General features: G+C 40.7%; 1 protein-coding gene across 4 annotated transcripts in view; it reads left to right on the top strand.

Annotated features, from left to right (window-relative positions):
• SAMD12 (sterile alpha motif domain containing 12) overlaps positions 1–12,495 on the top strand; it is a 190,613-nt gene that overhangs the window by 93,669 nt on the left and 84,449 nt on the right. For all 4 annotated transcript variants that reach the window (XM_074577741.1, XM_074577740.1, XM_074577739.1 and 1 more), the window contains exon 4: positions 2,838–2,978. In XM_074577741.1, the coding sequence (XP_074433842.1) occupies positions 2,838–2,978 (141 nt within the window). The remainder of the gene's footprint in view (positions 1–2,837; positions 2,979–12,495) is intronic.

The raw sequence follows: 12,495 nt of genomic DNA, 5'->3' as shown, positions 1-12,495 counted from the left end.
CCTCTGGAGATCACCTAGTCCAACCCCCTACTCAAAGCAGGGGCAACTACAGCAGGTTGCTCAGGACATTGTTAGTCAGGTTTTGAATGTTTCCAAAGACAGAGACTCCACAACCTCTCTGGACAACTGGTTTCAATGTTCAAATAACCCTTAGAGAGTTCTTAGCACCAACTGATAACTCTTTCAGATATGTACAGTACAGGAAGCAAGACTGTGAAGCATCCAAAGTCATTAGCTGATTGTCAGGACCTTGGCCTTAGTAACTAATTGGCTTTGGTGAGGATCCAGGCATTAGCGATATCTTTTCAAAGGCGTGACTTAGTACCAGAGTAGATAATTATTCCAGTTCTGACTGGGATGTTGTTGTTCTGAGTGTTGAGGGGGAAGAAAGTATGGGGAGGATTGAATTTGCTTTAGTTCAGGTCACTTACTGCATTCTTGGAATGCCGCATTTGGATGTTTGCCTTCTCGCCTCATCACGGCCTCAACGTGTCACATTGGATTTGGTGCAAGAAAGAGTTAATTTAAGGCAACTCGTGCAAGCTGCTGCAGATAGTATGAGTCAAAGACAATTTTTTCCAATGGCATTGTGCTTTGAGCCTAAGCTGCAGAGGACCTGGCATGCCAGGAGTTGAAAAGAGACATCTCTTGTGCACACTCGACTTCCACAGGCGGTGACTGGGGTAGAAAACCGATTTGAATATGAAATAAGGAGCTGCCCAGAGGAAGTAAAGAGTAATGACTATATCCATGGCCAAAAAGAGGTGGAGGGCACTGGATGAAATGCATGGCCTCTGTCTGTCCTTTCTTATTACTGTTGCTGACTCCCTGCCCTAAGATGACATGTGTGTTGGCGCTCTTTAAAATGATGACTTGTTTAGTTTTTGTTTGCTTTCAGTTGCTAGATTGACATTACAGACCAGATTGCTGCATATCCTTTATAAATTGCTTTAAGATGTTTTAGTGTGATAAGATGATATAAAAATTGAAGTCATTACTACTATCTGTATCACCAGGGGAATTGGACAGCTGGCATTGATCTGTAAGAGACTAATTTCCATATTTTGTTATTACATTAACCCACAGAATTATTCTTGTTTATGATTTCAAAGAAAGTTTTCCTAATCAAAAGGTCATCCTGTGTAGCATGTAATGCTTGAGAGACATGGAAGGGCAGAAAACTCATGAACCCTGTCATTTTTTATCTGATCAATAACATCTTGCTTTGTTAATAGTAATATCCCAGTATTTTACATTACATCATATCAAGATCCCACCAACCGCTTCACAGAACTGCTTGTGAGTGAAATCAAGCAGTTAGTGAAGAGTCCACCGCTAACTGCTTGGTTTGGGGCAAATATTATGCACCCCTTTAAATTCTTGGCATTTATCTTAAAATTTTTAATTAAAATAATCATAAAAATTCTGTACTCGTTGCTGTTTTGTAAGGAAAGAGATTGAATAAGACCCTTATCTTGCTGTGTTGAGTAACGCTTTATGATGGGCTCAATTGTACCATTCATCCAAAAGCCACAGTAATGGTAGCACAGAGGCTGCGGTGTTGCAGAGGGAGTAACTTGCTCTTCACTGTTATCTTCTGGTTTCCTAATAAAGCCTGAGAAATCAAAGAAGAGATTTTTAATTATTAAAAAGCACTTACAGTCAGGACTAGAGGAGGTAAAAAGTTGAGTCTGTTTAAAAAAGTGTTACAAACAACATCCCATTTTCCAAGGTAGTATCAATGTAGCTCCAGTGTGATTTGCCAGTATTGGTCAGGGCACCTTTGGACAGCAAATGTATATGTTGGGAATCAAGGGTCAGTAGAGGGCTGCAGGGCACATCTCCCTGTTCTAGCTCACAGCAGTGGTGACGACCAAAGAAACTTAAGTTTTGGGTTTCTTCATAAGGTAAAGCTCTGCTTGATGCTTTGGTTGTCTCCTCGGTCCAAATACTTCCTTAATGTTGGCTCAGCCAGTGTGCTGCCTTCCTCCTGCTTACTTATAGCATAGAGATGCCCAAAAGATGGAGTCAGAGTTCCACTAGCACAGTCTGGGGATTGTGGATTGTTTGATTTTTTTTTAGTATCTACGATCTGTGTGGGACTGTGGTTCAACATTACCCTAATGGTAAAGATAAGTCACGAACTGGGAGTAATTGCCTGCAAAGACCATAGACTCCTTATAGTTGGGCAAATGCTCTTTTATAATTGGGCAAACATCTTTTCCAGGGATGGTTTAGATATAACTGCTCATGCGAAGGGATATCTCTGGCTCTTCTGTTTTGCTGTGATAGGTTGCTGTTGAGAGGGATTTGAAAGGCTGGACCACAAAGTACAGGTCCTCCTGAGAAAAGGTGCTCTTACACTATAGACACGTCTGAATTGCAACAATATTCATCCTCAGTATATCTTAAATTGATTAAATTGGTCAAATTCACTTTCACTTGTGGTTTCTAGAAGTAATTTAGATGCTTGAGAATAGACGAGGGTCTATTTAGACACCTGGACCAATTGTAGACTTGTGGGGGTTGTCCCACTTCTGGGAGACCAGCTGGCATTCAAGAACAGCAATTTGTTGCCTAAATGGCACAAGATACCTATTTTACATGCTTAAATGTCTCACAAAGCATCAGAACAATATATAAAATCAAAAGAAAAGGGAGGAGTGGAACACAGATGTCTGACAGTAAGGAAATACCTAACCAATGAAACAGTATCTTCTCAGACTGAGGTATTTCAGGTCTGAGAATTTTTAGTGTAGCAAATTAGCCTGTTAGAGTGAGAATATCACTTTAGTGGATATCCCTGGGTGATTTTTCTTTTTGACTTTTGCATCCAGGCCGTGCTTTGCTGAGACTTACTGACAAAAAGCTTGAACGAATGGGCATTGCCCAGGAAAGCCTGAGACAGCACATTCTGCAGCAAGTCCTTCAGCTGAAGGTGAGAGAAGAAGTCCGAAACCTCCAGCTGCTTACACAAGGTATGAAAAATAATTTTGATATGGGCAGTTATTGAGATCAGGTAGAAGAAGTTTGCCTGAGGGCATAAAAGGTGACTTGACGTTCTCCTGCAAGAAATGATGCGTGAAAATGCCTCATAGATTCCACATGCTTTCCAAGCTGGGAACAAAAGGTAAAATACTGCATAAATAAATAGAGATGTTCAGCTGCCTGTTTTGCATGATGAATAGGCTCCATCTACAGCTTGATGGTAGTCTTACTTAACTGTCTGCTTACTAGGATGAAAATAATTACATATAAAGGGCACACGTAGTGAACACGCTGTCTTTACAGACATTGTACATTTTGCATTAATTGTTTACTTTCAGTGTTGGATAAAAGAGTAATCTCTGTAACCTGTTTTATGGTAGGAGCTGTCAGTGGAAAATTACCTGTTAGACTCTGTTTTTTGCAGATGGCTGATTCCTTTTTTTATGTTGGAGTAATTTTATTGACTTGAATAGAGTTGCTTCTAATTTATGCTGCTAAGAAAACGCAAAACTGGGCTCAATATGGAGATCTTGATTAGAAGACAGGGAAGAAAGAGTAACAACAGAGCTCGTACATATTTTCCAAATGAGGTTAAGAAGTTTTATAATGACTTGTGATATTAGCTCTATATTAAGGTTTTTTAACAGCTGTGGTAACACGGAAGAAAAGCACTCATTATGGTGACATCCTCTGCTATGTATTTGCAATACTTTCTCAGCGTCAAATGTTGCTTGGTAGTCCGGTGAGATAGTATAAACCACATACTTCTGTGGTGTTTTGGTTCAGTGCCTGTTATATGTCACATCGTATGAAAAAAATAGACTTCTTCAGTACATGCAGTGTATTTTTAACAAAATGTCCTTCACACATGACATTGTGTTCCTGATTAAGACTTGCTCACTGTGTTTGGGGAAAAGCTCTCTGATTAGAAGAGTAAGCTGCATTTTATCTGAAAGAGCCAATGTCTCAACTGAATTGTTTTTTCAGGCTTAGTGTCACGCGGATTGTGATGAGGAGCTTTAGGCCTCCTTCATTTTGCCATGACCTGTGAATATGACCTCACCTCACCTTGTGATATGTCAAAAGCGGTGCACATGCTGAAGCATCGGTGTCTTCCCCAGATGTTTAGAGCTCTTCCTTTTCCCTTCATCCATTCATCCTTTCATCCATTATTCCTACGTCCTTTTCTTCAGTGTTGTCTGGGTTGTCTCTTCCCCTACATCTGGAGTGGTACTTGAGAGACTGCCAGACTGCGAAGTTCTGGTCACCAACCATCACTGTTTTAGGTCTGCTTACAGAAGTTGGGAATTTATTGATATGGGACAATGAAGACCCACTAGCTATAAATTTGTGTCAGTTGATCGCTGATTTCTCCATAAACCTGTATTTGGCATTGAGGACTATGTGTTTCCAGGCTTCTCCTTCGTTATTTCTCTCTGTTTCCCCTCTGGACACATCAACTGGTGGATGAGTCATGATCAGTCAGACAGTGGCGACTGACATTTCAAGGAATTCAGGGCAGCATCCTTTGAGATTTATTCCTTGCCCATGCAGCTGAGGATACAATTTTGGACTTTGGGAAGAGGATAAATAAACACATGCTGGACTATGAAGGACAGGCTAGTGATAGACATATGGATGACTGTTTAATGCAGCCTCTCTCTGCCATGTAGAGAGAACTTTGTTATTTACTCTGATCATATAAAGGCATGCGATCATATGCGTTATGAAAGCCAGCACAAGTTTACCAAAAATGGTGCTCTGCAGCTCCTGCTGCCTTCCCCCACAGTGGTGCTGGCCATGGCGCTGCACTTCAGCTCCACTCCGTCCTTCTTAAATAGACCTGAAGTTACGGGGCAGCACAACAGTCCATAAAACATCGCCCCGTGCAGCAGAGCTGTGGTGATCGTGTGATCCCAGAGCAGGGGGACAGCGAGTGGTAGGGTGACAGCAGTATTCCTATCCCTTATCACCTCATTTACACCAAGTCGCAGTGTGTGTCTGTTGCAAGTGCTTGTTTGCAAGCACTCTGGTTAAGATACAATTTCTCAACTACAGTGCAGCGTGTAAAGCTGTGTCTGTGTCAGTTGTTCTCTGAAACTGGTTCTGTCTCCTTGCCCAGCTTCTTCAAACTGTCCACACGTATTCTTGTTATGGTTGATACGTTCCTAATCTAGGTTGGTACCGGAATAGCTTTCTGTAAGTGCTTTTCTGTTTTGAAGAACATTTGGAGAACGTTTTTTCTCTGAAAAGTAACACATTTGCATGCCAGCAGTTTCTGCCTTTTGGAAATTCCGCTTGCGAAATGCAGGTCACAGCGTAGCCGTTGCTACATTGTGCTTTGCTGTCCTCCAAAATGTCCTCCAAAAAGGGGGAAAAAAAGCCCTCTGTCTCTCAGTGCACAACTCAGGAGATCGTTAGGTGAAAGAGCCATTAAAACTCCTTTCTGAATTAATTTAGCACACAAGCTGGGTTGGAAGCAATGAGGTCCTAATTCAGAGCCCATTGATGTCAGTAAAAAGACTTCCACTTGACTTTATTTCATACCCCAATTGAAGCTGGAGCAAACGGGGAAAGTTTTAAAAAAGCATTATGTAATACTTATCAGATATTTTAAGTGTTTTTGTGTTCTGTTGTCCACAGAGAAAGTTAACCTCATTTTAAAAACTCAACAGAGAACTAGCATTCTTTTCTACTCCTGTTTCAGAAAATGGCTTAAAACTGTTTCATTCTTCTCCATTCAGGACACACCATCCAGTCTGTTCAGGGGATCTTAAAGCCAGAATAGTATGTGATTGTGTAATTGAAGGCTTGTCTTGAGTTTTAGGAAGACTTTTCTTTGGAGTAAGAACTGCCTGATTGAGGCTATTATCAGCAGAAACGCTATTCCAACCTCCACTAGGATAGAAGGGCACAGGCCCAACTACTGATCTGTGCTTTTTTCCCCAGACTTAGTGATGTTGAGGAACTAATTTGACAAAATATCTTCCAATGTCTCTTGGGGAGAGCTGCACACTGTTGGAAACACCATTATTGTACTGTTACCACGGCAAGCCTGAGTTGAAAGATCATTTCTTTAAAAAAGCCTTACATAACTACACAGAGGAGAAGTTATTTTGAGATTTTTCAATGCGAGTCCTGCTTTTGGCTAGCATAGAGGAGACTGTCCTCAAAGTGGTAGAACTGTGCCATGTGTGATTCTGAGCAAAGCATCCATAGACAGCAACCTGCTGATAGGGCTGAGTTTAAGAAGCATTTTTGGGTTGGGATTAAATGATACCTGCGTTTAAGATGACGTTGGGCCCCCTCCTAAGCTCCTCTGTGAGTTTCATACAGGGCAAAATGCTACTTAAATATACTGCCAGGCCACAGAATGTGCCAAATTTTCTTCAAAAAAAACCCTTCTCCTGCTAGCAAAATGTGTTAGAATAAGGCTTTATGCTTCATTGAAGATCATCACAGCTGTTGATACCTGTTGAAAGTATTTCTTCAATAAGTTTTCTGCTCATGCTGGTGCTCAGCTACTGATAAATGTACGTGCCCAGTGATAACCACAAGAACAATTTTTTTCCTGCCTTCAATTTCCAAAATAGTCCCATTGAAAACCTGTTACAGTATCCTAGCACTGTATTCTTCCAGGAAGGGAACCAGAGGGCCTTCAAAGATGTATCTCATCTTCTGAGGGAAGAAGAAAAGCCATGTATTCTAGTGATGGATCGTTCACTGGGTTTTAGAGGAACCTTATAACAGAAACATTGCCTTCAGGGTCCATGTCGTGAGTAAAAACCAGGACTGTGAAACCCCCCACAGCTGAAATGTGTTATAAGGATTTTTACAGCTTTATCAGCCTCTTAATACTAGAGTAAAGTCAGGCTTGATCAAAATTTGAGCTGTTTGGCACTGAGCCCTCCCAGGTTGTCAGAAACATGATGTTAGTTCCTGTTCACCTTGTCTGCTTCTTAGAATCATAGAATCGTTTAGGTTGGAAAAGTCCCTTAAGAGCATCAAGTCCAACCGCAAACCTAACACTGCCAAGTTCACCAGGCCAGGGCGAAGGGAGATTTGTGTGTGCTGCGTGTTGAGGGGCTGGGGGCGGCTTGCTTTGTTGTATTTTTATAAGAAAGCCATGGACCAATTGTGGGAGGAACCTGGGCGCTGCCATTCCAGCTTACATCACTGCGTGTGAGGAGATCTGTGGTCATTTTCCATAATCAAAGCCTTGAAGTACTAGACTGATTCCCATCTTCTGAATTCCCACGTATCAAGACCTTCCCTGCTGGGGTGGCTCTAGTACACAGCATGAATGATTGGGAGTTACACACCTGCCTAAAAAGGGACTTGAGTGGTCAGGAAATTTGACAACATGGGACCTTGCAAAGCGCAGAACTAGAAGATCATTTGGAGTTAAGAGAATACGACTGCAGGTTGCTGTCTCCCTGCTGTGTAGGCTTTACGGATACAGTAGTATCTGAACTGCCATTGCCTGCTGTCTTTCATGTCCCTTGAAGAAGCATTGCTTCAGATCAACACGTTTCTTTGTCCACCCTGTAAAGAAGTTAGAACAACTGAAGCTTGTGATAGAAGGTCATCCTGTTATACTTCCAGGATGTACTGTTTTCTTTCCTGGGTACATTCTGGACTTGAGGTTTTGGCACCCAAGGAATCATGAGTTCCTTCCGCCAGAAATACTCTTTTTCTTGTCTCTAAAAAACAGCAGATGTTGCCTCTGCGAGCGCTCCAGGTAGGCAGTGTGTTCGCTTTCCCAGGCAGCTGGCGGGGGAAGTGTGTAACACTTGAGGAATCTCGGTTTCACGTCCCTGTGGTGGTGTTCAGAGGCGTGCGTGGCATTTGAAATGTTGACTGTCCTCTTACCAGGCACCCGTTCTTTTGTTTTCATTGTCTTGATCTCACCTTTTTGTTTTCCCTAACCCTGAAGCTTCCAGCTAGTCAGGAAGGGCCTTTGTTCTTATAGCACAAATTGCTATGCAAATGTTTCTTGCATATGCTGCATACATGGCATCTATCCAAGGCACAGAAAAAACCACTGGATATTTCAGAAGAGCTCCGGCAAACTTAATTCCCAGCTGATTTCCTTTGCTCTGTGCTCCTGGTATGCTCCAAAATCTCTGAGAGACCTTGGGAGTTGAACAGAAAGTGTAGCATGGAAACACTGACAGAAATGACCCAAAAGCAGTCCTTTATCCCTTATCATAGGGATAAGTGATACTGTGCTCCAGGACTCAACATGCTAAATTGCCTGATTATAAGTACAGAAATCTTAAGCTTCTTCTTGGTATGGGTTTATTTTCACTATACGTCCATGTCCCTTTTAGTCCTTTCCATCGTATGTCCTTTTTTCCTGTACCACTGTAGGAATCGTAGAACTTGTAGTTAACACTGCTCTTCCAAGACTGCAAAATGACTTTGCTACCATCCGTTAGACTACAAAAGAGCAGTCTTTGTTGTATTTTTCCCACTCCCAGTCAAGGACATTTTCAGCGCTTACAGAGGACGTAGGCTCTGGAGTCAGAAGCTGTGGTTGTTCCTGAGAGGTTTTTCAGACTTTAGGCACTATTAAGACTTCTGAAAATCAATTTTTTCAGGTTACAAGTATGCACTGAGGGGTTCTCTGTAGTTTCATTTGTTTTAGCTGAAGCAGAATATTGTATGTGGAGTGTGTATCTGAGCGCAGATAAAATGTTTAAAATACATGCATCAGTGACGATAAATATCAAATTCCATCTATGGCATCAGTTATTTGAATTTCACGTGGCTGGTTTCTAACCTGAAGAATGTGCTTTGCAGTGCAATCAATGGTCCCTGGTAGACCATTGAATTACTATAGTTCTGTTAGTTACCTTTTAGCTATTGCTGTGATGCTAATACATATTCATATCAAATAACTGGGTGATTTGACTGACAGGTAAAATAAGTTCCAATACACTGGACAATTCATTGCAACACACTCTGGATAGGTTTAGCCCAGAATTGTCCTTTAATATGCATAGTATATTAGTTTGGAGTATGAATAAGGAAACACGTATGCAACTATGAAATTTGTATTGATGAACTTCTACGGCAAGATTTTAGCTGTATAATATTACAATGTGCTTGCATTTTTATGTGTTTCTATAAATAATATTGCAACTCAGTCTACTGGGAATGTAATATTGGCTGTTTTGTATGATTGCAAGGACATGATTGCAGTTGTCTGGTTTTATTGTTATTATATTAATGTTGATTTTTTTTCATTCCTGCTTTTCAAAATTCTCAGAAGTCAGTCTACTGGAAAATTTGGTCTGGAAAGTTTAGTCCTTCTGAGCTAATGCATACCCCAAACTGTCTTACATGTGTGATGAATAGATATTACATATACACACACATACATATATATATGTACCCATGTGTAAGTTGGAAAGAGAAGAAACAATTTTGCTTAAGGTTTAAGAAAAAAATTAAAATATTGCTGTTTGTGCTGCAGCCAGTCATGAAAGACTTTCAACTAAATAGGAAAGTTTGGAGCAGTCAGAGGCTGTGATTTAACAACAGCTGTTTGTGATCAGTGCCAGTAGAAATCACTTGTTTTCACCCAGCCGAAAAGAACAGGCTGGTAAAAGGGATTCCAGGAATAGGTACAGTCTTTCACACAGAGTTTAAATAAATCAAGCCTACATATTGTAAGATGGTGCCATTTACAACGTGACATATTTGTCATTTCTAATGAGATTTTTCCAGAAATCAGATTTGGAATAAAGTTAGGGTTGATAGTTGTTTTATAAAAGAATTGAGGAAGTCGGAGCCCTAACTGTACTTCTGACCTCTTAGAAGGTACATAGAAATTTTCACTGCTGGGCTTCTGGTTCAAAACCTGACTGTCTTCATCAGCTAACACATTTATGGTCAGACTGGGTGGATGGCATTGGAAAGAAGAAGATAAGGAATGCTATTCTCAGTCAGATCCAGTATCCCTCTGTCCCAGTACTCTGACAGTAGCAGATGCTGTTTAGGCAGAGCCCAGAACCCTGTCCCCTCTCTGTGGTCCCATCCCTTTGGGCTCCCCAGCTTCCAGAATTGCTGCATTAGGAAGAGTACTTCCCTGCCTAATTCTTTTAGTATCCATTGAGTATCTGTCTCACTCTGTCATGAAACAAGTTGTTCACAAGTTTTTTTTTACAAACTAGAATATAGTCACCGGCAGCCTGAGCGGTGCCAAAAGCGCCAAAGCCTGACTTGGCATGCCTTCAGTTGGGTATCTTCTGCCTTCCACAGAGGCTCTAAGCAATCCTGCTGTCATGCGCGTGCCGTAGTAGCTGCACGTCCTCTGTATTTCAGATATACCAGTCACACCTCAGACATGTCAGATGAATTGTGCCTGTTGCTTTCCATTGATTATCACAGAAGCTCAGGATAGATGCCAGATGTATTTGTCTACATGGTAGACAACTAAACTTAGGTGAGATCAGTTTGCACTTGCTATGCCTAGATGTAAACTCCTACGCTGAAATAAGTTGGTCTGAAAGCCGGATGAATTGCCCTCTTCACTTAGATGGGTTTTGGTAGCACCATCTTTCTGATTTTATGAACCTGGTGTTGCTGACGGCCTGTATAAATGCGTTCTGTTTACAAAGTGTTTCTCCATATTGGCACTTTTAAGAAATGTGAAAGTCACTTAAACCCTTTTTGAAAATATAAAATCGTTGTTAAAAAAAAAGTTGTGCTGTTTTGAATCCCTGAAGGTGAATCTTGCCAAATGGTTCAAAAGCATTTTTCTTCCTGTTGTTACTAGCGTTTATGGCCTGTGCAATAAAGATTTATAATTACTGGAAAGATTTAAGGGAGGAGGGAGAAAAACCCTGTCCGTTTTATGCCTTTGTAAAGTTGCGTTTCTAAGTTGTGTAAAAAGAACCTGTTTTATTTAAAAGCTTCTCTTTTTTTCTTTCACATACTTTAAAAGCCTTTCTGTAATGTAATTTTAAAAATGAATGTGGTTCTATTCAAATAAAAGTTTACTCTTAATGGCTTTTATGCTTCATATGATAGAGCACCTTCATTTACTTTGTTATACATAGGCAGTCAGCAGTGTTATGAACTGTTTCTTTATTACTAAGCAGTATGCAGATCTCTGGCATCTTCCACAAAGGAAAGGGTGGGTTTTTTAAACGCTTTATTTGACAGGATCATAAAGCATGGGTACTAGCCCAGTGTTTTATGACATGCTCAAGTATGATTAATAATTTTAACTATGCTGGTTCCCCCTTAAGATCAATATTATAGAATTTTTCCAGTCACTATTTGAATGGATTTTAATTGAAATTGATTCTCTATAAAATAATGAATTGAAGTGTATTAACAATGATCTTGTGGTCCTTGATGTAAGGAGTTCTGAACTCTAACAAAATTCTGAACAGTTCTCAAAAAATACCTGGTTTTCCTCTGTGAAGCCTAAGTACTCATAAAGCACCTGTAGGGTTTTTTATTTAAGTGCTAATTCCAACAGATGACAGCATGAGTACAGCAGCCTTGATTTTAACATGAATATGAACAGAAATGCGGTGAGGAATTATTGCTTTTAAAATAAATCAATTTTTCTGTTTGCAGTTCAGCTACAGCTGTATTGTGTGATCCTAACATTTAAGTATATACGGCTATGCATAGTATTACCTTTAAGGTTTTTATCAGTAAAAACACCTCCCAGTCACCTGACATTAGAAGTTACCCATACAGAGAAAAGATACATTGAGAAAATCTGCGGTGAGCAGCTCAGTAAGAACTTCAGTGTTTTTCCACAGCTAGTACCTGTAAGGGCATGGAGTCAGTATCACTTTTTTCTCAGTGTAACGGTGACGGGTTGAGTTTTAGGCAAGTGTGTACATGGCAACACCACGCAGTTCTGAAGCTCCTCAACCGCACTAAAGTTTCATCCACATCCTAGAGCTTATTCTCAGTTAGGCTTATCCACATCGTTGGAAAAGTAGTTGGTTTACATACATTTGGCTTGTACAATGACTTTGACGTGAAGACGACCTGATTAGAAAATAGCCAGACTCAGGAACGTGCACATCATTTTGTATCCAGACAGCCTGGTATAAAACGTCAGGATTCTTGCTTGGCATACTCATTCAACTCTACAAGAGGGACAGAGCTCTCATCCTCAGGAGCTGTTTGGATAAGCAAGTTAGAGACTTTTGCATGTGAACAAAAAGTCATGTCGAGGTTCCCCTTCAAGATTGAGCGCAGTCTGAAGGCATATGCATTGACATGGTCTTAGAGTTTTGAGTCCTCTCCACTAGAAATAGGATTCAGACCTTCCCAGTCAGTTCATCTGGGACACCCAGCTGCCATCAGCTGGCATTTGATGATGTGAGATGGAGTTGAAACAACTCCCACACCTGGGCCTTAAAACGAGTAATTTTGCCACATTCCTTCATTCTTTACTGAGACCAGTTGGGAGGCTTTCTGTCAATAACCTCAGCCGGCAAACTCTGGAGTTCAGTTCTTGTTTTTTTG

Source organism: Larus michahellis, chromosome 2 (assembly GCF_964199755.1).
Source record: "Larus michahellis chromosome 2, bLarMic1.1, whole genome shotgun sequence".
NCBI classification, from domain to species: domain Eukaryota; kingdom Metazoa; phylum Chordata; class Aves; order Charadriiformes; family Laridae; genus Larus; species Larus michahellis.
The sequence above is the reverse complement of the archived record's forward strand: the minus strand, read 5'-3'. Positions and strand labels throughout refer to the sequence as shown.